General features: G+C 44.2%; 1 protein-coding gene across 2 annotated transcripts; it reads left to right on the forward strand.

The window, feature by feature from the left end:
• The first annotated feature begins 1,748 nt into the window (after window positions 1-1,748).
• On the forward strand, window positions 1,749-22,239 carry TSPAN1 (tetraspanin 1). 2 transcript variants are annotated; one of them, XM_083447829.1, is made up of 9 exons: window positions 1,749-1,850; window positions 3,158-3,304; window positions 7,176-7,240; window positions 13,426-13,632; window positions 14,477-14,551; window positions 16,752-16,850; window positions 18,957-19,094; window positions 19,918-20,001; window positions 20,908-22,239. In XM_083447829.1, the coding sequence occupies exons 1-9, from the start codon at window positions 1,829-1,831 to the stop codon at window positions 20,959-20,961; spliced, it is 891 nt and encodes a 296-aa protein (XP_083303955.1). In that variant the 5' UTR covers window positions 1,749-1,828; the 3' UTR covers window positions 20,962-22,239. The 2 variants fall into 2 exon arrangements, with proteins under 2 accessions (XP_083303955.1, XP_083303956.1); XM_083447830.1 differs by lacking the exons at window positions 1,749-1,850; window positions 3,158-3,304 and adding an exon at window positions 6,029-6,177.
• The last annotated feature ends 5,549 nt before the right edge of the window (window positions 22,240-27,788 follow it).

Below are 27,788 nucleotides of genomic sequence, written 5' to 3' on the forward strand. Positions count from 1 at the left end.
TCACATCTATGATCCTGTATCTGAGACGTTAGAATCTATCAAAGGGAATTCTGTGAAGCAGTGAAACCAGTTCCTTTGTTAAGGTAATTGGTTTAGCTGCTCTGTTCAAAATAAGGACATATATTGAAGAGCCAAGCAGAGAGAGATTGCGATTTGTTTTTTATAAAAAACAAAACAAAAACAAAACACAGTTTAACTAGGTGCCACTTACTTATCAGGAAACAAAAAAACAGAATACCTTCCATTTCAAACCATTTGGGTGAGACCCACCTAGGTTTCCATGGTTGCTGACCACAGCAGGAAGAAGGCAGAGAATAGGGCAACCTCCATAATTTCTATAGAGGGTGGGAAACTCTCAAAGAGAAGAAGAGAATTCAGATGTTCCAATCACAATTTGCACAGTCGTTGGGGTGGGGGAGAGGAGGGTGTGGTGTGATGCAGATTTTTGGCACCTGCAAATCTCTGGGTAGACCGACCCATATTTTGTGGTTACTATTGGAAGGCAGGGTGAAGCTGACCTTTTGTCATACCCACTGTTTTCTCCTGCCTGCTGGCCAAGCAAGGCTCTCATTTTCTCCCCAATAGAGGAGAGAAGGCCATGGCAACCTGAATTCTATCTGATCTGACAACAGTTCACATGCTAAGGGTAAGTGTGGTCCTGTGTGGCCTTCATAAATCTTGAAATGCCAGGGTCTCCATGCATTGTGCTTCAATCAAGCACAATAGTTTCAAGCCTGACAAGTTGTATCAGCTGGCATGAAACAAGCATTCATTAAGCTGGAAGTGCAAATCTTCCAAAATCTGGACTGTTTGATGAAATAGTCAGCAAAGTGTCTTTCATTGAGTAGGTTGGCTATCCTTCCTGAAACTACTACTTTCTCTTCATTTTACAGTTCCATTCACCACCTCAGATGTCTTGCTCAGCAGGTTTTTTCCTCAAACTGTGGTCAGCCAATAAATACCACTTCCTTCCGTGTGTCCTCCTAAAATCCAGTGAGGCTCAATTCATCTCAAAGTTCTGCAAACCACATTTGGAGTCTTGCCTGCTGTCCAGCTATATGAAAGGGAAGCTAAAATAACACCAACACCACAGGAACATAAATGGGCTCTTTTTCCTATGTATTTCAGTGCCATCTGCTGGAACTGGAAGAGTGAAAGGAAGAGCCCTCTCTCCCTCCCCTCTCACTGGAGGGTGACAGCCATTGGAAAGATTAATGATGATGTTTTTAGCTAGATAAATTTAGTTTAAACAGTCTTTGAAATGAAATGAAGTTAACTTTCAACTTGTTGACAGTGGAAACATTTAAGTTAGGAAGTTACCTAGTAAGTTCATTTGTGAGAAATGGGCTCAAAATTGATGAATTGCCTTTTGACGTTATTTTTCTTTTTCAAATGCAGTGAGTGGGTTTCTTGTGCATTAATTTACCCACAACTTGTTCTGCTTCACCTGAAAGCAACACTTGCCATACAGTTTTCAGAATGGTTAAGAATGGGTGGGGTTTTTCTTTGTTTTTTTTTTAACATGCTTGGAACATATTGAGAGATTCTGTGTGCCTAATAGACTATACTGCATCAGTGGCTATATTACACCTATTGGCTGATAAAGCACTTGTAGTTAGTTGACTTACCTAGATCTTCATGCCAGAAAATAGTCATGGAAAACAAAACCACCCCTTTCCAGTAAAGTGAAACTGGATGTGTAAAGGAATTTGAAACAGAAAGCAGAACTCGACAGCAGGCTGTAATTTAAAAGGCTGGAAGAATCAGAATTCCTAATGAAACCCTTTCTCCTTATTAGCCGTGTAGGAGCCTTGCATCAGATGAAGACATGAGCTGGTTCGGTTGGGTAGGTGAGTAATGAGATTCTCACATAACCACAGCCTGACTGCCTTCATTTTGCAAAACCCCTCTGCACTACTGAATTCTGTAACTAGCACTTTGTATACAGTAGTCCAGTAGCAATGGGATGTGTTGCAAAAGGAAGGCTGTATAAAGTCAACCTGGGGAGAGCCATGGCTATCTGGCCAAAAGGGTGGGAGATGAACTGTCATAGGACTGGGGTATCTGTTCCAACCTCAGGTGGGGAATTACTTGATTGGGAAGCCCTAGAGGCAGAATATACAGGGCTTCCCACCTGCCTGAAGGTAATAGGAAAGGGAAGTCAGTGTGGTTTTGAATGAATGGACGTGGACACAGTGTTAGAAGGGTGTGTGTTAAGCCTGCATACAGTGTGATCTACAGACATGTATCTGAGTCTGGTAAGGAATGAGTACAGAGACAGAACAACTATGTAGAAGACCTGGGTCACCTTTCAGGAGCACTGGATTCATTACCTCCAATGGCCTTGTTCATGTTCACGAGACTCTTTGTGCACTAACTGCATGAAGGGGCTCCACGTGATTTAAGGTGTTCCAGGGCTCTACTGTTGCTCCACTCCTTGACATCCATGTATTGAGCGCAGACACCCACAAAGGGTGGATAGCTCTCTAAGGGCAGTAGATCCCTGATCACCTTAGGCTCAGAGGTCAAACTATAGATGACAGGTGTGTTTAATTTAGCTTTTATTTTAGAGTAAAAATTGCCCTAGGGCAATTTTGGAATACGTTCCCCATTTAGATCAAAGACCTGATGATTTTGTCAAATTCAGTTTCTTACATTTCCGGTCTTAATTAAGTTCAGTTACCAACATTTCTGTATCAGTTTCTCTTTCTTTCTTTCTTTCTTTCTTTCTTTCTTTCTTTCTTTCTTTCTCACCCCAAATTGGCAGCATTTTAGTCATATTTCCTCTCAATATACACATTTTTGTGAGCTATTTCCCTTAATTAAATACACCTTTGCATGTCATGTTCCCGAATGGATGCTTTTTTCTCATACTTTCCCTAATATACACAAGTTATGACCCTGTTTTGACCATCCCCTAATAACAGCCCTGGTATTGTGACCACAGCTACTTGCAGACTTGGGCAAACCCTAAAGCAGGCTTCCAGAGATCTGAAATAGATCATCCATATGATCCTTCAAAGTCACATTGAGTAAAGCATCTCAAGCTCTGATCATGGCAGTGACCTGTTCTACACGATCCTGCTTCCTTGTACTCTCTGACGTTTAAAGTAATTAGTCTCTGTCTTCCCTCAAAATGACTGTCCCCTTTCTGTAGAAATGGGATTTTTCTTAGGTTCAAAGAAAGCTGAGCATCTAGAGGAAGCTGCACCATTGGGACAACTAGCTGACTGTCAGATGAAGTCGCAACACGTCTGGGACATTTGGAAATGCAGTGAAAACCAACTGCATTTCACAAACCCAGGTAAATGGATTTGGTTCACTTTTATCTTATGCCATTGGCTGTCTGGTGTTTTCTGTTAAACAGGTTAGGTTTGTCAAGATTGCGGTACTACTTGGATAAATGCATATGGAACCACCACACATTTGGCCTAGCTAGCTTCATCTTAACTATTCTGATAGGCAAGTCCCAGATCCTGAGATCTTCTGCATGCAAAGCATGTGGTCTCTTTGCAGGAGGCCCAGAAATGCCACCACAGGTGACTGTTGCTCCACTCTTTCTGTGACCTCTGTCCTTGTTCTTATGAGAAACAGGATGGATGTGTACTATTTCTAGGATCAGAGGCAACATTGAATACCACTTATTGAGGAACAAAAGTGGAAGAAGGCTATGGACTTCATTCAGGGCCTGATCAAGTAATTTTAGTACCTGAGGCAAACCACAAAATGGTACCCGCTTCCCTGCAAGGGAAGAAGGGATGAATGAAGATCTGCATTGGGAATAAGGCGGGGAGTGAATATCTATATTGGAAGCAAGGAGGTGACTGAAAATATACATTAGGAACTAGGAGGGGAATCAGATCAACCTCACCTGATGGTTGTACTGAGAATCAAAGGCTGCCATGGGGGCAAGGTGGAAGGGTCCGTTCTGAATCATGCTGGATAGGTGCAGAGCCCAGGAGACCCCAGAGACAAGTCCCTTGGGGTGGGAGGAGACCAGCAGCGCCACCTATTTGCCAAGAGACCATGGTGGAGGACACTGTTGGGATTACATTCCACCTTTTGCTGCAGACATGGGATTGTTGCGTGTCACATGTCTGTTTACATTCCAGTGCAGATTGCTGGCGTAAGCGGAACTTCCGCTCTGTATAGCTGTTGTTTTTGGCTCTCCGAGAAGACGGCAAGGAGAGACGACGTGTTTCTTTGTCCTGATTTATGTTTAATAAATGCGTAGCTTAGTATGTATCTACAGCCTCAAGCCTCTTCTGTTGCGCAGTATACACTGCTGAGTAAAGTGTGCTCAAGTCTGTAAGCTTAAGTCACTGATGTACGTCGGAGCAGAGGTCGAGGAGATCTTCGCAGTGGCAAGGCCCGAGTTGCCGTCAGACATATGGGGGTGGGCTGCTGAGGAAAAGGCAGATCCAGCCTCCAAGGAGCACAACACAGCCTTCGCAGCAGCAGGCGATGCATTCCTTGGAGGTCGAATCTGCTGTCCCTGTGGATCCTGCGGTCATCTCATCTTGCTGTGTGGGTGGGTTGGCTCACGATCTGATCGTGGACATTCGGTAAGTATCTGGTTGCTCACTGTGGTTGAGAAATAAGATGCTGGACCAGAGGAGCTTCTGGTCTGATGCAGAAGAGCTGTTTTTGTTTATAGGAAGAGGCTGCTAAAAATCTGTATGCTCTAAATGTCCCTGGGATGGGTGTGTCATTATCCCAGTCTAGTCTCTATCGTTGCCTTTTGGGAATGCCTATTTAAGATTGTTTTAGTGTGAGCTGCCATTCTTCAGTCCCCAACTTCAAAAGGCTACCAAAAATTTCTCGACTTGGGAGCAGAGCTGGCCTATTAAGGCCAATGGAAACAATTGTCTCAGATGGCAGGGAATGAACTTAGCGAGGCTTAAGTCTGACAAGTAGATGGTTCGACTCCATGGCTTTTTATGCGATGACAGAGGTCCTCCTAGTGGCTCAGTGCAGGTACTGCTTTCTTAGCTTTGAATTTATATTCTGCATACATTAATATTAAAGTCATAGAATCAGAGAACAGTAGAGTTTGAAGGGACCCCAAGGGTCGTCTAAGGTCCTGCAGTGCGGGAATTCTGCCCCTGGGTGGGCTTGAGCCACCAGCCTTCTGGATAACAGCCAGACACACTGACCTGTTGAGCCACAGGAGGGCACAGTCCATGTTAGAGCAAATCACTTGAGAAAGTAAGTCTACCTAGCCAGTGGCAGAGGAAGAGGAGTGCAGGGGGAATGCACTGCCCCTGGTAGTGCGATCCCAGTGGGGTGCCATTGCGGCTGTACCCCCCACCTGCGCTGGGCGCTATGCCCCCGCAGGTGGCATGCCACGCCTCTGTGGGCGGTGTGCCATGCCCCCAGGACATGTACCAGCCCTGCCCCCAGTTGCTCTCCGCCCCTGTACCTAGCCCCTGAATATACTCTTGTCACCTGGTGGTGGTTTTGTGGACTCCTTGACACCAGTTGACACTGGTTGAGAAGCTCATGCAGGGTGTCAGGATGGGCAGCATGTCTGCTGGCATTGGTGGCAGCAGAATGAGTGGCTTGAGCAAGCCAGCATGTCTAGCACTGTGTATCTTCCTCTCATGGCTTGTTATGCTCCTCCTTTAATTCCACCGCCAGAGGCTGTCACTTGCAAAGGCAGAGAGGACCATGGCTAGGTGTGGAATGTACTGCTATGGCAGCAGTTTCCATTTCTGTTGTTGGCGCTGCACTTGCATGCACAGAAACTCTCACTCTCTCTCTCTCTCTCTCTCTCTCTCTCACACACACACACACTCACACACACACACTTCCAGGTAGCAGGACTTTGCTGCCTTTGGTGTACATGCATGTGCAAGTACATTTAAAAATTCTTATGCATTAATAAATATTCACCTACAGCCATCAGAGGGCAGTAAAGAATAAAGAAAACTAGTCTACTCCCTGTTGCTTAATTTTTTTAAAAAAAATTTAAAGTGCTAGAGAGGTGTGGTTTTTGCCCTTAGAGAGATTTGATTGGCCTGAAAAAGGGATACATCTTATAGGCTGAAGGGATATTTATTATAGCCTGAAACAACAGCTGGTTCAGTTTACTTTAAAAGCTGACTGCTTTGCCTACTGGAAAGGTAGCTGGGAGTTGTCCAGGTCTTTTTCTCGAGTTGGTTGTTGCCTTTTAAGGTGAGTCTATGGAACTTTTTTGGTCTGTAAAGGTTTTGTTGTTGAAGAAGGAGACTGATGTGTGTTTGATCTGTGTTTACTGGCACCAGTGTGCGAAGTAGATTCAAGTCTCTTCCTTTAAAGCAGAAAGCTCATTTAAGGGCGGCTTGTTTCAGTGTGGTTCCTCCTTGAAATCTTCCCACAAAAATTACAGAGGAATGTGAAGAGGACAAATTGCCTTTTATTAAAATTGACCGTACAAGGTTTGTAAAGCTGCTGCTTTAACTGACATGGTTCAAAAAAGTAAACGACTAGGCTACTATTTCAATGGATCAGGAATACCAAGTACTATTGATGGTACCAAATGATGTTGTCTTGTGGCTCCTTGTTTTGATTCGTTCCCAGGTGGAGATAGCAAAGTGAGGTTGAGGGGAAAGACCTTTTTCAAAGCCCTCTCCTCAGTTCGCCAGGTGTTTGCTTCCCTCACTGCTGCCCTGGCAAAATGGCATTAACTGGTCCCCTCCCTTATGGCAAAAGGTACTGTTGCCACCAGAGATGCTTAAAGTTCTATTTCTGGTGTGTTTTCTTCATTTACTAAAGTATCTTTCTAAAGCTCTGTAGAATGTAGTGGGGAGGAAGTTTCCTAAAATATGTATCTAAAAGAGGGTTTGATTCAAGACAGAAAGGGATTTTAATCTATCTGAAGAAGAACATAGCAGATTCTCTCTCTCTCTCTCTCTCTGTGTGTGTGTGTGTGTGTGTCTGTGTGTCTGTGTGCATGCGGGGCATGTTGGATTATGTGTACTCTTGCAAAAGTTCCACCTGCTTCTGAAGGTGCAATTTGGAGCATGCTTACTACATTGAATCTTCCATTGAGAATTCCTAGTAAACCTTCTTTGCATTGGACCATGTACTAACCCTGTGCCCAAATGTCTGGATCATGAGTTGGGAGTAGACCTCTTTAAACTAAGAGGCTTTTGAGTTGCTGTTAGTTAACTTCCTCCTTAATTTTTTTATAGCAATCAAGATGAGCTGCTTCACTTTCTTGAAGGTCATGATGGTCTTATTTAACCTGGCCATTGTGGTAAGTATTAACCCTTTTCTCCCTAGGAACGAGGTAGCTGGTCTTGTAAAAGTATAACTTGATGAGGCAAACCCTATAAGATGCCTAGTTTTTCTTTATAGGTAACTCTACTAAGTAGGGACGTGGGTGGCTCTGTGGGTAAAACCTCAGCGCCTAGGACTTGCCGATCGCATGGTCGGCGGTTTGAATCCCCGCGGCGGGGTGAGCTCCCATCGTTCGGTCCCAGCTCCTGCCCACCTAGCAGTTCGAAAGCACCCCTAAGTGCAAGTAGATAAATAGGGACCGCTTTATAGTGGGAAGGTAAACGGTGTTTCCGTGTGCTGCACTGGTGCTGGCTCACCAGATGCAGCTTAGTCACGCTGGCCACGTGACCCGGAAGTGTCTGCGGACAGCGCTGGCTCCCGGCCTCTTGAGCGAGATGAGCGCACAACCCTAGTGTCTGTCAAGACTGGCCCGTACGGGCAGGGGTACCTTTACCTTTAACTCTACTAAATAGGTAGTGCCTGAGACATACCATAAGTACAACCTGTGAATAGTCTTAGGGCACAACCAGATAAAGCTGGAGATCAGTGATACCAAATAGCTACCTTTATGTGTTTCCCCTACAGGCCAAATAACTGTGTTCCAGGGGAGGGAGGCTAATTTGGGGTAAACTGCAAGGGTGAAAACTATTTTAAAATACAACGTTCCCAGTTAGATTTGCTCCTCCTTAGTTATGGTGAATTTATTTAATATCTATGTAAATAAAAATAAAAAAGCCATGAGAGATCCAATTATGACTCTCACCTAGGTGTGCCTTTTATCTCAGGATAAACATCTCTAGAGTCTGTATCACATGACCTGCTGGCATTTTCTGATTCTGTGCTGGACCTGGTTTACTGTGCCTTTCAGTGTCCTGCACATCACATTCAAGGAATCCAGAATCTGTCGACCTACACAAGTTACAGCTGTTTTGGTTCACAGATAAACCTTGTACTGAACAACATGGAGCGGTTGCCTAATGCGGGGCTTGGCTTGTGGGGAACATCCTCTGACTTTGGCTGCCTCTTCAGCTGCCACACCCATGGGGCAAACACATGCAGCACTGTGATATTCGGTTGTGGTTTATGATCCCAGATGACGGGTGTGCCTTCATGCAATGGCAGGCCAAGCCCACAAAACGGCAATGGGTAGCTTGAACACTATCATGACGCAAGCCAAAGTACTCATTAAAATGTATTCTCAAGCCTCCTTCCTTGTCTCTGGACAGGCTGAGTGGGTTTTATGGTTTCTGTGGGTGTCGTGTTGGTTTCATGTTTGCCCTGTTAATAGGGTTTCTACAAGCTGTGCAGCCGCCCTCCGACACACTCTGCTGGTGCCTCAATGGCAACACTCTCAAGGAAGTCTCTGATGTTGGCTCAAGCCAATTCCTTTGGCATACTCTTTGTCTTTTTTCATCTACCTGCAAACCCACAGGAATAGCTTCCAAGTGGCTCCCTAAATGCACTGGGGCTCTAGCTGAAGTGAGTTCTTGTGAGGTGATCTGCATTATGTAGGCTGGAGGGGATCTAGGGCTTTAGAAATCTGTATGTATGTTCGGAGCAATAGTTCCATAGGGTGTTGCAACATTCTGTAATATGTTTGTGGTTGGACTAAATAGGTTTTCGGCTATTTTGTTCTAGCTATAAGATTGGATTCTGCAGAAAGAGAGACTGTTGATGGCCAAACTAGTCCTTTTGTTGGGTAAATAGCTTAGCCAGGTCTGTTAAGTATCTACTTTGTTAGTAAGTTTGGGCCAAACTGTTGCCATAGAAACTAGCTGGAGACAGCTCTGGAAGTTGAGTTGAAGAACTGTCTGTCTTCCCACCTCAACCAACTGGAAGTGATGATCTCAGGGTTTGGGTGGGTGGTGAGAGAGAACAATCCAGCAGTCTTGGGACTAGTGTACTGTGTAGAGTTCAAAGCCCTGGACCCTTTCCCCTCTAAAACTTAATGGGGGAGAAAGATCTGTTGGTGTGTTAATTCTGTGAACCTTCCCTTTTATTATTAGCTAGTATGTAAGTGTAAGCGGGTGGCGCTGTGGGTTAAACCACAGAGCCTAGGGCTTGCCGATCAGAAGGTTGGCGGTTTGAATCCCGGGGTGAGCTCCTGTTACTCGGTCCCAGCTCCTGCCAACCTAGCAATTCAAAAGCACATCAAAGTGCAAGTAGATAAATAGGTATTGTTCTGGCAGGAAGGTAAACGGTGTTTCCGTGTGCTGCTCTGGTTCGCCAGAAGCAGCTTAGTCATGCTGGCCACATGACCCGGAAGCTGTACGCCAGCTCCCTCAGCCAGTAAAGCGAGATGAGTGCCATGACCCCAGAGTCGTCCGCGACTGGACCTAAAGGTCAGGGGTCCCTTTACCTTTACGTGTAAGTAAATTTCACACCACAGATAACACCATTAGCTCCCAGTGACCTTTATTCCAAAAGAACCAAATCTGAGGGCTTGCATTTAACTACTTTTTACTTCGAGTTGACCCCACTGAAATTAATGGCCATGCCTAACTTAGGTCTATTACTTTCCATGGGTTTGCTATAAATAAAAGTTAGTTGAATACAACCCAAATCATCTCAAAAGTTTTGTCCTGAGTTAGCTCCAATTTTAAATTGTAAAATAATACACAGGGCAGGCCAGTCCGTAAGTGCTGTCAAATGCTGGGTTTATAAGCAGGAATATTAAAATATAATGAATACAATAGTAGACTATGGGGGTATATCTTCAGTGCTTTCTTACTACGTTTGTGGGGTAGTGCAGAAGAAGAGATCTATGGGCATCTAAGAAGATCTGTTTATAACCCAGAGGGGCTGCTGTCTACATGGAGAAACGTCATGGGTTGCATCTCTGCACATCCTCATGAGGACTACACATTGTCTCTATTGCTTCATTGATAGTTCTTGCCAGCTATGCCTTCCTGGCATCCATTTGTATGGTAATCATATGTGGTAGTGTATATGCCACTTCTCTTATCTGTATAGGGAAGATGTCTTCCCATGAGAGAAGTGGTCCTTAATTCCTGCCCTCAGGATCCAAAATGGGCTTCTTCAACAGACTCTGGCAAGGGGACAGAGTTCCTGGAATGGAGCAACTTCCTCTTTAAAGGGAAGATTCATAAAGGGGTTTTGCTGATTCAGAGTCTTGAAAGCAGAGGAAACAATATCCCTTGTTGCTCTTATCTTTACCAAGCTTCTTGGTAAAGAATTACGTGGGAGAGGTTGACACTATGGATTTGGTACATTCAGGCAGTGAGGTTGCATGCTCAGTGACTATGAATGGCATTTCCCCCTTTGCATGATCATGTGGTTTCTGAGCAGAACCGTTGTATATATAAGCATGGAGGGCTCTTTCCACGTGATCAGGAACCCTGCCACCTGTTGCTTCCTGATGATGTGGACAGAGTCCTCTGTGTATATATACACACAGCTGTATATATACAAGGGCTTCTGATGGTATGGGGTTGGGTTCATGTTTAAAGTAAGACCTGCTCTAATAAATTGCAGGTGTGGAAATCTCAGGCACCATGGAGGGGGGCAAATACAGCCCTATAAGCCTTCTGGTCCTCAGGTGACACACTTTACTGGCCCTGCTTTGTATCCTCCTTGAGTGTTTTTGCCTGGCTGAAATGTGTCCTTGAATTCTGATAATGCATTTTGCTTGACTGAATGGAGACGAATGGCTGTGGGTAGAAACTAGCCCTCTGTGCGTGATCCCGGTGGGGTGCCATCGCGGCTGTTCCCCCCACCTGCGCTGGGCACCACACCCCTACGGGTGGCATACCATGCCCCCAGGACACATACCACGCCCTTACGGGTGGCACGCCCCACCCCCAGGACACATGCCAGCCCCGCCCCTGCGCCGCCCCCCGGTGCTGGAGCATGAAGATCCGCCACTGCCTCTGTGCAAGGGTGAATTTCGCATTCATTGCCCTGCTCATTTTTGCCTCTAGCCCTGCCCCATCATTGCCCCACTGCCATAGCTGATCTTTGGCTCTTTCACCTTTGCCAAAGGACAAAGGTGGAACGCTGCTGTCTTGGCTCTTCCTCCACTTCATTAACAAGGTCCTACCTGGAATCTGCTCTTCAGTGTGTACTGAATCAGTGCCCGCCCTGCCCTTTTATTTGAGGGCAAACAAAACTGGCAGCTCCGGCCAAGGATAATTGCTTTGAATGGTTTGGGACCATTTCTGCATGGTGCCAAGTGCATACTTCACTTTTTTAAATAAACAAAGGACTGGGACCAAGGCCTTGGGAGCGGGTTTTTGATATGACTTGCCTAGAGAGGGAATCAGGAAGTGGACAAAGACTCTTGTTGTGTTGGGACTCTTCAACCTCTTGGCTTGCTGTAATTTAAGAGACCTTGGAACGTTTGCAAATAATTCGCAAACCACTAATGATTAGGTAGAAGAGGGAGTTTTGGCAAAGCACACCTTGCCATACAGGTGTAAGAAGCTGCACCTGCGGAAACATCATCCACACAGCTCTTAGAAGTCCTGTCTGGTTTTGACACCCTTGTTCTAAACTTAGAATTAACCTGTCTCTCCTTAGTCGAGAGGAGAAGGCTGTGCTTCTTCAGCCACTAACAGTCCTATAGATGTCTAGTCAGAAGTGACTCCTGCTCAGTTCAGTGGGGCTTACTCCCAATTAAATAGGATTGTGACCTATTAGCATTGCCCTTCCAGTTGCTTATTTCAATATTCTATTCCTGACATAGGAGCCAACTAAAACTATTTGTTGTGTGAAAAAGGGTAGGTTCCTAGCTGTTACAGATATGATAGATGAGATTAAAACACAAAAGTGGTGCCTGTTGAACCTCTGATCAACAAGGTGTGTGTGACTTGTCTTTCCCATTAAAGTCCCAATCCCTTCAGAACACCTGCACCAGTATTTATTTGATGGTTGGTTTATTAAGGGATATCTATACTGCCCTTCCCCAAAAATGGTCACAGTGCATTTTACAAAATAAAAAGGCAATACAAAACACAGGTATACCTACCGAGAGTACTGCATCATAAATAATGTGGACAAAACCAAGGATATGTTGGCTTTTTTTTGTATCTCTCTCTGCTGCTTCCCCCTCCCCCAAAAGTAGTTTATTTGTTTGAACTCTAGAAACCAGTGAACAATGAGTTCCTACACATGTTGTCCCTCTGTACTTCACAAGATAGAAATGATATGGGACAATTATGATCAGGATGTTCCATTAAAAAAAAAAAGCAAATAAGCTGTCTTAAGCCACAAATCATAATGGGATTGTGGTGGGGAGTAAGTTTTCCCTGTGCCACTTCTCCCAGTTTGCTATCTACTCCACAGGGGAAAACATATAGACAGCCCACCCACCACTTCCAAGATCACAGTCCTAAACTGATCCCGGGCCTCTGTATTGGCAGTTAATTCTTTTAAGGATATTCTGGTCACATGTCTCTAGCATAGCCTTAGGTTAAATAGAGATTAAATAGAGATTAACAACATTCTGGTACAATTGTATATGAAACAAAAGCCAAAATTCATGCAAACTTGATCTGTGGACTCTTGACCCCCTGCATCTTCATGACTAGACATTTTTGTTGATGAGAACCGATAAAAATTAGGAAATGCCCTGGAATTAATAGTTACTACTGATATTCCCAATTGTTTCCCTAAGCACTCTCAGCGTTGGGGTGGCTCTTTGTTTTATTAATAAAATGAATAGGAGAAGGCTTGCACTCTTGCCAATGATGGCCGGCAGGCAGAAGCCTACATTTCCTAATGTCTTGTGAGAAGTTTCATTCTTTTTTAAAAGAAAAAGCTTCAAAGGGCAGCTGTTGTTGTATAGAGTCTTTTATACGACTAATAATAGTTGTAAAGGTTGTTTCCACTAACCTGTCTGGTTCAGGTACAGCAAACCTGCACACCTTGTGCCTTGCCAAGTTAAATGCAGCCCTTCAGCTATGTAGGATGACCTATGAAGGTCTCATGAATCTCATTTTCTGTTGCCTGCCTGGGACTGCAAAAATGGGGTGGAGGGGAAGGTGTCTAGTGCTTCAACTTGACAGGCTACATACAATATGTAGCCTAGTGAGCTGTTTGCAGCTAGGTGGGTGCCATCTGTTGCATAGGCTTAAAGTGTCATAATTATGGGTGTTTCCAGTACCTACATTTTGAAATAACTCTATTTTCTTTCTTTCCTAGATTGGCGGAGGAGCACTCCTGGGCATTGGGATCTGGGTCAGTGTTGACAGTAGCAACTTTGTCAGCACGTTTGGCCCTTTGTCCTCCAGTGTCCTGCAGTTTGTGAATGTGGGCTACCTTCTCATTGCCATTGGAGCCGTCCTGTTTTTTTTGGGCTTCCTAGGATGCTGTGGCGCTCAGAAGGAGAGCAAGTGCCTCCTCATCATGGTAAAATGCAGACATTAAGCAATTTCCATCTCTTGCCTGCTGCAGATGTGTACAGTTGTGTTGCTTTAAGGAAAAGTGCTTGTTGATAAACTTGAGCATTGAAGACATTGGGGAAAGCTGTCCTCTTATAGCAGGGTTGGCTAATATGTGGCCCTCCAGATGATGTTGGAGTCTCAGCTTCCATCAGCCCTAGGCAGCATAGCCAGGGGCCAGGAATGATGGGAGCTGTAGTCAACAACCAACCTGGAAGGTGCTAGGTTGGCTACCCCTGGGTCAGACAACCTGTCTGAATGTTTGACTCAGGAAGGAAGGGATCCTAAGTCATCAAATCTTTTACCCATAGAGAGAACAGTGGTACTTGGAGTTGCCGTCATGTTTCTTGATCCCCATTTCCTTCCTCTTCTTGCTAAGAGAAAACAGACATGTGAATATTAAGCCTTCTCATCTGATGAGGAAGTTGTGGCTATATATGTGTTCTAGAGTGATCTGAGAAAAGTCAGAACTGCTGCACTGAGATGAAAATGTCTTTTAGTATGCTGAAAGATCTAGGAAGCCAGGCTGTGATTTGAAGTGCTTGTGTCTCTTTCTTGTGGGAGATCCAAGTCTGTGTCTCCTCATACTACATAAGGAAGTCCAGAGCAGTGGAAAATCCCCACTAGAACATGGTGTTGATAGTCCCTCTTTGTGCCATTTGCAAATTCTTGAAGACTTGTAGCTAGGTATCCTTGGAAAGGTAAGATAGCTGTATAGCACACTTGTCCAAGCGATCCAAACAGTCCTTGCCTTTTTCTTGTATTTGACACTTTATGGAGTGAACAATCTGACCCTATGCTCTCCCTTCTAGTTCTTCTCAATTGTCCTGATCATCTTCATAATAGAAGTTGCTGCTGCAGTGGTGGCCCTGGTCTACACTTCTCTTGTAAGTAACATGGAGTAGAGGGATGAGTATGGAACAAGTGGCTTAGTCTTGAAGCAGCTGTCCTAGCCTGTAGATGTTTCAGCTTCCGGCTGCTTCAAAGCATTTGGTGTAAGTGCCTTTGTAAGTCTCAAAACACTCCCTCTTTGAGTGATAGGCTTCAGTATTGGGGGGAAACACAAAACAAAACAAAACAAAACAAAACAAAACAAAACAAAACACACACCTTATTTCCTAGCCTCTGCTGAAATAATGCTATGCTATTATTTATTTATTCACAATTACATTTAGAAGCTAGCCTTTCCTCCAGGTAGCTCAGGGTTACAGACATGGTCCTTTCCCTCCCCACATTTCCCTCACAACAATCCTGTGAGGTAGGTTAGGCTGAGAGACCATGACTGGCCCAGAGTCTCCTGCTGAGCTTCAAGGTGGAGTGGGTACAGTATTTTAACCCTGGTCTCCCAAGCCCTTTAACAACACTCCAACCACTGCATCACATGGCTCTTTTAGGGGAAGGTGTGCAGTTGAGAAATGCTACAAAGAGTAGTTCAAGCCAAAGTTTCTTGAAAGTAGCAAAATCCCTACACCGGTGTTTTGGACATTGACATATCTTAATGGTTTTTGTATGTTGCATTTGGGAACATTAAATACCTTCATTCAATGAATTGGTTTTGATTTACTTAATGGTTTGGAACTTCTAGGTTGGGGTGGTACACAAATCTCCAAATAAAGGCATATGTGGCAATACAAAGAGACTTTCCTATTTATTTATTTCTTGAGAAATTAAAATTTATACCAGGATGATTTTCTTGACCTATAAGAAGAGATGGTTGCTCCTAGTTTGGACTTTCATCTGTCTAGAAACAAACTGGGTGTGATGGGGCAACAACCATGTTTGTTTTGTTTAAATTCATTTAAACTTTCGATTATTTTGCTGATACACACAGAATCATGGGTCTAGCTAATTTGCAAGAGCTTCAGGGAGATCCTAATTGTTAACATCAAAAGGGAATTAAGGGTGAAGGAAACCTGAAACCTTCTCTTCCCCCCTCCTGCAAGGGTTCTTTAACTTAAATGTAAATAAGAGTCAAATACCAGCTTTGTTTGTCACGGTTTAATATTTGCACTTCAACCTCCCATTTTCAGAACAATCTGTTTTCAGTTCCTGCTTTTCCTACCAATATAGCATGTTGCTGCTGTGTGTATCCCTGACAAAAAAAAATTAGTTGATATCCACAGGTAGCATAGCCTGAATTCCTTGCTGGGTTGCTGGGAATTGTAACTCTGTGAGGGGTGAACTATAGTTTCTAGAATTATTTGAGGAGGAACAATGTGCTTCCAATGTGCTTTAAAATTATAGGATGTATGCAGCCTAAAAGTTTGCTCATGTATAAAATGGAAGGTGACTGGGCCAAACTTTAATATCTTTTTTTATCTTGTGAACCACCCTGAGATCTTTGGATGAAGGGCGGTGTATAACAACAACAACTACTGCTTCTACTACTACTAAATAATATAATGAGGGGAACTTCAGGCAGTTTTACCAAAAGCGAACCTGGCTATTCTAAAGGTGAATTGGGTGAGAGTGTGTGTGGGGGGGGAATAAGGCAGGGAAGATCTGGGGCCCTTCTTACCCCACAGCCCCATATCATAAAAAGAATGGGGCAGACAGATAAAAAAAGATATTAAAGTTTGGCCTTTAAGGCATAGGGTTTAGACCAGATTGGCTTTTAAGGCTTAGGGGTTAATAGGGTTGCCATGTGTCCTCTCTTTCCAGGACATGCCCTCCTTTTCAGGGGTAAAATTTCTGTCCAGGTGGATTTTTTAAATTTGCCAAAATGTCTCTGGCTATACTTTCTGGATGAGATATAGACATAACAGTGGCTGAAGACTTGCTTTCCTCTTCTCTTCTCCTGTCCCCCCTCAGCAATATATCACAGCTTCTATAGCCTACATATAGTAAGGGTATTTAAAGTGAGAGTCGTCATAGCGTCCTCTTTTTTTGCTCTTCAAAATATGGCAACCCTAAATGTATACAACCCTAAATATACAAAAGCTCCAAAAATGTTGCTCTTTAGGAAAGGAATTCAGGTTACCGTTCCCAACAGATCTTGTTCGGGATGTGCACTGCCTGCAATTTGGGCTTTGCGTTTACCAGTGTGTTCTGACATGCTGTTGTCCATTATCTCCCACCTCCTTCCAGGCAGAGACTATACTTCAAGGAACAGTGACACAGTTATTGAAAAAAGAGTATGGGAAGTCCCCCGACCTCACTACAGTATGGAACAAAACAATGGAAGATGTAAGTTGGTCCACAGAACAGCTTGGGACTATGAAGAATCATTAAAGTGGCAGTGATGATTGATTGTCCTTGGTATTCTGCTTGACTTAGATGGAAACCCAAGTGCATTCCAGGGTTGTTTTTATAGTATCCTGCAAGATACCAAAGGGGACAATGGCATTCTTATTCTTGGACTCAGCCTGTCTTTTAAAACTACTGGGCATGGCTTTTATTTGCAAATGATGAAGTGGGTACAAAGAGAGCATTTAGAGAAGAGCAGTAAGAGTTTACAAGGGGTTTAAATACATGTCAGAAGCTGGAGAACCAATTTTGAAGGTGAATAGTAATTTCAGTTCCTGAATGTTCAGGATAGAACTGCCCACCAGGACAGCTGAGTTTATCATTGCAGTGGAGCAGGCCTTATTGGAGAATACATGGAGAATAGGGAGATACTATATATACGTAATAACTATTGGGAGCAAGCTGGGTTGTCTGATCCTGAAGGCTTAGTTGTCTAGAAGAAAGTTTGAGCCTAGGGTTGCTATGTTAGCTGAAAGGCCCATTCCAGTGCCATGACACATAACAAGCAAGGGAAGAATCTTAGTGAACTCTAGGTCCTAATGCTTGGGCTGCTGTCCTAGTCAGATAGCTGCAAGGGCTGCCTGTGTTAATATGTTGGAGGAATGGGTAACCCTAGGAGGCAAGGCTGTTGGATTGCTGTTTGTTTTTTTAAGCTGCAAAGTGATCCCTCTTTCAGTTATTCTCTTGGAATATTGAGTAAGTTTGTAAGTAATCCTACTGAAGTGGCTTAAAGGTAAAGGTACCCCTGCCCGTACGGGCCAGTCATGACTGACTCTAGGGTTGCGCGCTCATCTCGCTCAAGAGGCTGGGAGCCGGCGCCGTCCGAAGACACTTCCGGGTCACGTGGCCAGTGTGACGAAGCTGCAGCTGGTGAGCCAGCACCAGTGCCGCACACGGAAACACCGTTTACCTTCCCGCTATAAAGCGGTACCTATTTATCTACTTGCACTTAGGGGTGCTTTCGAACTGCTAGGTGGGCAGGTGCTGGGACCGAACGACAGGAGCTCACCCCACTGCGGGGATTTGAACTGCTGACCTTACGATCAGCAAGTCCTAGGCACTGAGGTTTTACCCACAGTGCCACCCGCGCCCCACAGTGAAGTGGCTTAGAAAGGGTTAAATCATGTTTTCACATATGAAAACACGTGATTATTGTCTTAAGTTGTTGTTCTCAGGACCAGAGGAACTAAAGTGTTTTGTAGACAGCGATTGGGCAAATTTACCAGGCAGAAAGTTAGTGCCTGGGTTAGTGTTTAAATCTGGCAATTCCCTAGTTGGGTAAAACTCCAGAAAACAAGGGAGTGTAGCTAATTCTTCCACAGAGGCTGAGTATAATGGCATATCAGATCTGTGTAACGAATTGGTATTTTACGTAAAAATTCTTACTGACATAGGAGTCAAGTGCATATTTCCAATAGAGGTAGCAGAAGACAATCAAGCAACCATTTTAATGGCAGAGTCTGATCAGTTTAAGGGTAGAACAAAACATGTGGACATAAAGTTCTGAAACATGAGAGAAAGTGTGAAACAATATTTGATACAGTTGCAATATTGCAGCTTTGCACAGTGGCAGTATCATAGCCAATGAGGTTAATCTGAGGCGCAATGATTGCTAATTGAAAAATAAATACGGTAAATAAATAAATAAATAAATAAATATGCAATAATGTGAATGCAAAATGGTTGTTGCTGATGCATTTACAAAATCTCTTACTTTTCAGAGACATGCTCAATTGGTTGAAATGTCGGGTCTTGTAGTGCATGATGTGCAAGCACTCTGTGTATGTACAGAAAGAATGTGAGGGAGTGTTAGAGTAAGTGTGAGTCATTCGTTTCCAGTTCTTAGCAGATTCATGTCACAGAGGGGTTATTGTTGTCTAAGTTACCACATAGTTCTTCTCCGTCTTGAAGAAAAGGCTCTCCCAATGAGACACTGGGACAATTAGTTGATTACCAGTTGCCATTTAAGACTCTAGGATGTAAAGGCTATACTGTGGTGAGTTACCCCCCCTTTCTCTCTCTCTCTCTTTACATTCTCCTCTTCAGTTGAAATGCTGTGGCCTAATGAATTACACAGACTTCACTGGTTCCTACTACTTTGAGAAAAACAACGAGTATCCACCATTCTGCTGTGCAAGTGGGTCTCGTTGCACTGAAGCCAACGCCGAGGCAAAAGATATGCCAGTAAGAAAACAAATAAGTGCTGTTGTTTTTCTCGCTGCATTTTGATGTGAAGGACGGTGAATAGGTGGGGAATAACCTTTCCTGACTCTTGTGTGTTGAGGGAAGATGCTGGGTATTTATGAAGCCTCTGTCTTGGGGAAGTGCATCTTGCCATGAGCGTAACAGTTCATCTTCCAACAAGCTGTCAATCTCACTGCTGAGAAGCATTCTACACAAAACCTTTGGTGAATTCCAGCTGAACTAGAATTTGCTGGCAGATTTGCGGGACTTCCCAGAGTCTCTGGGGATGAGATTTCTGGGGAACCGCAACAAATTTTAAGTGGGTCTGTTGCATTTCCCCTCACTACCTTTGATGGTTGGTAGAGGACTGTACTGCTGCCCCCAATATGTGTATTAAAATGTGTGTTTTGTTTTTAAATGGTGGGGTGTAAACATTTTGAAATATATAATGATGGGTGGGTGTCCTTTGGCCTTGCTCCTGGGTGTCGTCTATGACGACTGGCCATCTGGTGCTACTACAGTCTAAAGTTGTTGCTGACTCTGGCTAGCACCTGGAAACCTCTGCAGCTCTGCATGTAGGTAATACTTTTCTCCCTCTTTGCTTCCCGTGGCCTTGGTCAGTGAGTTTTGCCAAATGATTGAACCCACCCTCCCTGCAAAAAGCAAAGTCTTCTTGGAGCATCTGGGTAATTTCCCTATGAAATTCCTCTAAGGGGAACTATTACTCATTTCTGATTTGTGTCACTTGCTTGATCATGTCAAACGGCGTTGCAGTGGATTTGACTTACTTTTTATACTATTTTCTTTTTCAAAAAATTCCTAGGGCTGCTTCCCTCAGTTGCTGTCCGAAATACGCAAGAATGCTGGTGTAGTGGGTGGAGTTGCAGCTGGGATCTGTGCATTGGAGGTAGGTTGACTGATCGGATTTGTGCTGCTGCCGCCACCATTCAACTGTTGTGACCTGGTGACCACGAAAGACGATGCTCTTTGTACTGAAGCATTTGCCCCCAATGATGAGATGTAACGGTAGATGTTATTGCTGGTTGTGGTTCCTAGTCATGTACCCGGTGACCACTTGATGACCATCATAATCCTGGCACCTTTTCTTGCTTGCATGCCACAGGATATTTGAAGCTTAGGCCTAAAGAGCCACCCGTGGCTATTCATTCCAGAACATGAAATGGCAAACAACCCATTTCACACTGGGCAGCATGTTACTACTTCACAGTTAGATATATAGTGATGTGAATAGTCCTGTAAGTTGCAAGAGGAGAAAGGAATAAGCCGTGCTAGGGTAGGGAGGAACATGTCTGCTGTTGGAGTCTTAAAGACTTGATCCCTTACTCCAGCTCCCACACCAGGAACCTCTTCCAGGTGACTGTCATATTGCATAACAGATGTGCAAGTGCTACTGTACTGTGTGTTGAGGAGCCTGGCATTGTCCTTGCTGGGCAGACTTCCTTGGCATGGTGTTGGCTTCTTTTGGCCCAGGGGGAAACCCCCCCCCCCCAAGAATTTTGGAGGGAGATATTGCTCTCTTATATGGTGGAAACTGGTTGTTAATGTGTGGGCAGGGAGCTCCTCTCATCCTGAATTGGACGGTTCTCTGATCTTAAATTGCAGGCTAGAAATTTGATCAAATCTTCTCTCTTTTTAAGGCTGTGCCAGGTCTTTGTTTACAGTGTTATCCTGTTTCCTCTTCGATGTAATAAGGAGCACAAGGAGCTGCCTTCGCTTTCTTTAATTCTACAATGCCTGTGTAAAGCACTTGGGTGGGATGTGTAGAAACTCAAGCTTTTTCTCCTCTTTCCAGGTTGCAGCAATGGCTGTAGCGATGTACCTTTATTGCCGCCTGGATGAGAAATGACTGGGATAGAAGGCTAGGAGGATCGCCCTGGCAGGGGGCAAGAGAACGGCAGGCATAGCAACCTTTCCTTAACCTGTGTCCACATCAATCAAACATTTCTCGGGCCTGAGGCAAGCCGTGTGATTAACTCTTTGACTCTACCGAGCTGGAATCTGTAGTGTGAACATAAATGAAAAGTGGTTTGATATGAAGCTTCTGTAATAGAACAAGCAGCTTTTATATTGAAAGCCGGTAATAATTGAATCAAAGACTGGGGGTGGGGTGGGGTGGGGAGAAAAACCAGCAGTGGTCTCTGCCACAGTAGAGTTGAGGGGGCTTTCCGCTGGCTTTGATACCTGCCACCCTGAAATACTCTCTAGGAGAGTAAATGGCCCAGAATGCTGCTGGTGGCTTTCAAAGGCTCCGGTTGCATTCATCTGCAAATAATAGACTCCCGTCTCCATGGAGTATAAATGGGAATCAACATGGCCTTTATTCCACAACACACAATACCAGCACAACACAGGAGACTAGCGAACACCCATATGCCGCTGTAAATGGCTGGGAAAAAGGTGCGTGGCTGTGGAGAATGGTGATATGATACTTCCAGTGCTTTTTTTCTGTGGGGACAGAGGGGGACACGTACCCCTAAACATTTTGCATTGCCCTGACTGACCAACGGACAAATCGACATGCCAGCTGTCTTCGCAGTAGCAGTGTGGACTGGAGCACCATCATTCTCCCCACTGGTGCCCAGGGAGGGGAGTCTGGGGGCGGCCGCGGTGGAGGCGACGGTGCTGCTCCTCTTCCTTTTGTCGGGTTAGAGCCAGCCTGTGAGCACTCGCCCCTCCTCGCTGAAGCCGACCCGGGGCCTTCCAGTCCTCTCAGTGCTACTGCCTTGAGTCCCTCGTCTGGGGGTTGGGGGGAGGAAGGGGGTGAGTAGGAGGGGGAGCAGCCAAAACAAGAGTACCCCTAAACATTTTTTTTAGAAAAAAAGCACTGGATGCTTCAATCCCTCTCCACAGGTTGGTGCATATGGGGAGTTGCCTGCCTTTTTCCTATTCCTCACCCCACCCCACTCCATGCTGACATGATCAGTGTGACTTACCAAAACTTGTATGGGTGTCTGGTTGAGCTGGCTCTACCTGAAGGAGCCCCCCCCCCCACAGAACTTAGCTCTGTTGTATATTAGCCCTTTATTTTTGTACACTTTGTGGATACAATTTAATTTATAATCTAACTACAAAATCATTTTGTTTTGCATGTTTGACTATTGCAATAAAATCTACTATTTAATTACATATCGTGGTCATGGATGCTTTGCAGCACAGTAGAGAATGAAAAAAAATTATTTGGAACATCTGTAGAAACACAGAATTTCTCTCCATTGAAGACCTTTTTAGAAGGGGGAAATGGGGAGGGAGAGGATCTTGGTTTCAGGCCCTGCAGTTGATCTATTACTCCTGGTGCTTAAGAGCAGTCCAGCTGGTGGAGGGAAAGCAACTTTGAATAAACACCACTGGAAACAAAAAGTCAGCCTTGGACAGGGTCATAATAGATAACTGAGGATGCCAAGTGAACTCAGGATTGATTTTAAAAGGTTTTATGATCTCGGGTAGCCAAAAATGGTATGTTCATTTCTCTTCTCATTCTTTTCATTCAGATTACTTTCCATTTGATTTTGTTCTTAGCATTACTCTTTTCTTTCTCTAGTGCACTAACATTCAAAAGTGACACACTGGAGAATAAGGTGGGTTCTTGGGACAGCTTCACAAGTAATGCCATGGCTTACTATTGTGTCCTGTGTGTGGGTCTTTTCAACATGAAATACTTGGCACAACAGAAATGGAACTTTGTGCTTATATTTAGGAGGTGTAAGGTACCCCTTGCATTGTAATAACACTGAGGACTTCATTTGCTTACAACTGCTGCTGGGGCAGGAAAGATCTCCGCTGAGGCAGGTGAGTCAGACCCTGCCAGTCATCGCACCTGAGTTATACCCATCTGCAGTGCTGTGCAGATGCCAATGAGTTTCACCCACTTGAAGGCACCATAGCGACATGAGAACCTGGGGAAACTCCTTGTCTGATAAACATGGAATGCAATGCTATCGTATATGTGTAATGAAAACAAATATTTTAAAAATCATTCTTGGAAATGTACTGGAATGCTGATGGTGAAGTGTTGGACTTGGACCAAAGAGGCTCAGGTTCAATTAAAAATAACTTCAATTGGTCTGAAGTGCTGTGATAGCATTTGCTGCTTCGCACTGTGGTGTGGGACTTGAACTTCAGATGAAACCTGGAAAAGTGAAAAGAGGCGAAAGAGGTGCTGGTAAGGTGTACCGGCACATACCGCCTCAAAAAAAAAAAGCACTGGGTGTGAATATGGATTATTGTAAGTCGTATCCAGGAGAAGGGGTGAACATGAGACTGTGTCTCTGAAACTTTGGTTATGATTGTGGAATGTCAAAAGGTGCTCCCAAGCTCATCACATTTATTTTCAGGCTGCCTGTTACAGTGGCGTAGCGTGGGTTATCAGCACCCGGGGCAAGGCAAGTAATTTGCGCCCCCTAAGCCGTGGATTTGCGCCCCCTAACCCTAACCCCCAGATGTTGCGCCCGGTGCGGCCGGCCCCCCCTGCACCCCCCACGCTACGCCACTGGCCTGTTAAATTCTATGTTGAAATGCTTACTCCACTCGCAACTTCATGTGAAAAGTTCTACTTTAATCAAGAAAACTATTTTCACAAGAAGCAGTGTCAGGTCATCCCAGCAGAGTTCTATGGAAGGGTGTGTATTTCTGCATGCTCTTTCTCAATGGCCCAGCAGCACAAACATTGATCAATAGCAGCAACTGCCTTTGGGTGAGGCCTGAAACCAGATCAGTCTCCCCTGATAACTCACAGGAAGTAATTGGCACTGTGTGTATGTGTGTGTGTGTGTGTTTTGGTTACTTATATGTTTAATATGTTATAGATATTTTTTAACAAGCATGGCTAGAAGAAATATACTTTCACCCTCACCTCCTCACTCCCTAAACATGGGGTGCCTGTTACCTGGGGTGCATGCAAGGTTCTGTGGATCAGGGCCAATATGTTTGCAACATCAGGTCGTTTCTGTCTGGCATGGCCCTGCCCCCCTCTTGCACATTGGTTCTATTTATAAATATATCTTTTGTGTGTAAAAAAAGAAGTGGGGATAATATTATGACCTAGAATTATTCCTCAGAAACACAGCTGCTTTGCGTGTGCTGAACCTCCTGACCTTCCTTGAGAGGAGGCGAAAGGGAAAGTGTTTTTCTTTTAAAAGCCACCGCAGTCTCTCTGGCTGTGCAAGATACTGGGGTCCCAGGTGCGTTAACCCAGGGTCTGTGTTTGCTTTTGGAAAAAAGAGGCACAGGAGAGTCTGTGGTGCCTTTATGATACATGAATTATTTACACATACAGTGGTACCTCGCAAGACGAATGCCTCTCAAGACGAAAAACTCGCAAGACGAAAGAGTTTTTCGTTTTCTGAGTTGCTTTGCAAGACGGATTTCCCTATGGGCTTGCTTCGCAAGACGAAAACGTCTTGCGCCTTTTTTAAGAAACCGCCAATGCATTCCTATGGGAAACCGTCAATACACAGTGGTGCTTTGCTAGACGAAAAAATTCACAAGACGAAAAAACTCACAGAACGAATTAATTTCGTCTTGCAAGGCACCACTGTATTTGCAACCTGGGTCTAGATGGGGAGAGAGGAAAGCATTAACATCTTAAGAGTTTTGTTCCTTCCATTGCTGCATACTCCAATGTAAAGAGACCACAACCATTGGGTCTGAGCCTCTCTGCAGCATAAAAAACTGCCTACCTCATGCTTTGGTCCCCTCACCTCTCCAGCTTGCAAAACTGACACTTTTATTCCTGTTCACTTACCTCATTGCCCACTAAAATTCTGCCCTTCCCTCCTGAAACTCTGGTCTTTTGTCTCTACTATCTCTCACCTCAGGAAGTAGCTTTCCCCATTTTCTGTCCAGCCCAGAGAGTCTCTGTTAATGGCCTTTTTAATGGGTTCATGACGCTGTCATTTCAGTGATTACCTCTTGATGCTTCTTCTGCCAGGCAGTTTCCTGGTCATGGAAAAACTGGTTTAAACTCCAGCCCCTGCTAGACTCAAGAATGTAAAGATTTGCTTAAACCAGGGGTCAGCAACCTTTTTCAGCTGTGGGCGGGTCCACTGTCCCTCAGACCATGTGGTGGGCTCGACTATTTTTTTTTGGGGGGGGATGAACAAATTCTTATGCCCCACAAATAACCCAGAGATGATGCATTTTAAATAAAAGGACGCATTCTACTCATGTAAAAACACACAGATTCCCTGACCATCCATGGGCTGGATTGAGAAAGTGATTGGGCCGCATCTGGCCCACGGGCCTTAGGTTGCCTACCCCTGGCTTAAACTGTAACCCTTAGGGGAGTCTTGCCCCCCAAACTTACAACACTACCCCCTCTCACTTAGCTGATTTGCCTTATCTGTTTGTTACTTAGATGCTTGTGTATGTAATGCTAAAAGATTGCATTTAGCAAGTGGGGTTGTTTTTCTCTTCTAAATACTATTAGAACTGTTCATTTTCTCTCTCCTGTTCTTAAGTAAGCACTGTTGCATGCTGACAGCTTCTAGGAGCTTTGAACCTCCTATGCAATGACTAGGAGGTATTTGCAGCACTGATTTAGCAGGTGGGAGTAATGGTGTGAGATAGTTATCCATGGAAAAGAAATCTCACAGAGAACTTGTGTTTGCGGAATCATGTGGATATAATTACAGTACTGCTGCTGCTGTTCTCTTTTGCATTGTGTAGTTATCGCTTGGGCAAGATGTCAATGTCAATAAGATTGCATCATGCCTTCCTCATCAGCTAGATGCAATAATAATTTATTGCAGAATGTTGTTAGCCTAGGTTTCCTGTTACCTCCAAACTATTATGACCTTCAGTCATGCACGAATTTTTTTTAAGTTACAAATTTATTAAAGACAACTTTGTCAATATTTTGGGCTGATCTGGTTTGCTCAGTAAATATGAGGATCTCTTCCCCCACTGTCACAGAGCCAGTCGATGAATACATCACCCAGTTCAAAGCTGGAATTAACTCTTCATTAGTGAAACACGATCTTCACACTGGACAGAGTTTCAGGCCTAATGAGCACAGCAGCTCATGTCCTGTAGATCTTACTCCATCAATCAGTTGCTGAGATTGAAAGTCCCCACCTCCTCAAAGCCAACTGTCTCCATGCCTCCTCTTCCCCAGGGCTTCTTCCAAGCAGTCACCCCTCAAAAAAGAATAATGAGAACGGTAGTTTATCCCTGACATAGCTACCCTTAACAAACTGCAGTTCTCAGGAGTCTTTGCAAGATGTGGGATGTTGCTTTAAATGTATGGTGTGTATACAGCCACACACACAACAGGAGGCACACACAACTCTGTCTTCCACTGTCTCACTGCCACCTGAGGCAGCTTCCTCATTTACCTAATGGAAGGGCCAACCCTGAATGTTACCATGAGCCAGGCAATGCGCAGAGAAAACACCCACTCATCCCAGCTATGTTCATATGAGTATCTGCTGCTGTTCCTGCGTACCATCTGGTTCACACTGATATGCAATTGCTCTGAAAAAAATTAAGCAGTGTTTACAAATGCAAATGAACTTGAAGTTTCTTCCATTCCAGAGAAGCCGATTTTGCATATGCCACAGAGGTTGTGAAATACAATACGATAATCTTTATTGTCGTTGTCCCATACAGAACAACAAAATTGAAAAATAAAGGTGGTGAGTAACTTTCTGCTGTAGATATAAGGAAGAACGGAGAGTGGGGAAATTATAAATTTGTCCCATACAAACGAATCTAGAAGAAAATGTTCCTGATCCCCTGACTGACTAGAAGTGACAATTAGGTTGTCATCCACAATTCATTACTATTATTATAAGCAAGTATCATATTTCTGGCCAACACTTCCTTCTCCAAAGAACTCAGGGTAATATGTGGTGGGGAGGTGTTTCCCTCTTTATCCTGGCTGCAATCTTGCAAGGCAAATGAGTCTATCACATAGCAACCAGCCCAAGGTTATTCAAAGAGCTTTATGCTTGACAGAGTTTTGTTGGTCCACGTCATATCGTTGCCATGTGGGGTGATGGTTAGGGTGGTGTTGCATGAAAATCACACATCATAAATTGAATGGGTTGACAAGACAGACCCCACCTCATATAGGTCTGAACTCTTTCTGTGTAGTGGAGATTCAATACTATCACAAACAGGCAGAGTAATGTTCCCTATTGTTATCCAATGACAAATTTACCTGATTGCCTCCAAAAGACAGCAGGGGAGCTGACACTGTAAAGCAATATCTGAGAAATGTAATTGCATGTTACAGACGTGCCCCCTCTTAAAACCTTCTGAGCTTCTTGTGTTCTATTTTTGTACCATTTTGTTAATGCGGGATGAATGGTGGAAGAGTAATCAAACATACATGCTAGCCATGTACATGGATTGAATTGGCACCGTGGATTTTTATCACACTATATGTGCTAATTGTTTTAACGATAACAGGATTTCTGCGCTCTCAACAACTGTATTTTGAGAACAGTCACTGTTAAATATGTAATTATCGCTCTCTGTACTTTTCTGAATGTTGTCTTCTTCTGACTTCTCTTTTTACAGTCTCTCTCTCCCCCCCCACCTGTATATGTGTGTCTGCATCTCAGGATTCCATTTCATGCATCTGATGAAGTAGACAGTAGTTCATGAAAGTTTATGTCAGAGTAGATGTTTAACTTGCCACAAAACACTTCCTTGCTGTTGCTGCAGCAGTCT

Source organism: Podarcis tiliguerta, assembly GCF_965153285.1.
Source record: "Podarcis tiliguerta genome assembly, chromosome: 6".
Lineage (NCBI taxonomy): Eukaryota > Metazoa > Chordata > Lepidosauria > Squamata > Lacertidae > Podarcis > Podarcis tiliguerta.

Bases quoted from the DNA above. Each gene is read 5' to 3' on its own strand.
- TSPAN1 (XM_083447829.1), top strand. From the start codon at position 1,829: ATGAGCTGGTTCGGTTGGGTAG. The intron at 3,305-7,175 runs GTAAATGGATTT...ATTTTTTTATAG, and splicing joins ACTGCATTTCACAAACCCAG to CAATCAAGATGAGCTGCTTC. The intron at 7,241-13,425 runs GTAAGTATTAAC...TTTCTTTCCTAG, and splicing joins TATTTAACCTGGCCATTGTG to ATTGGCGGAGGAGCACTCCT.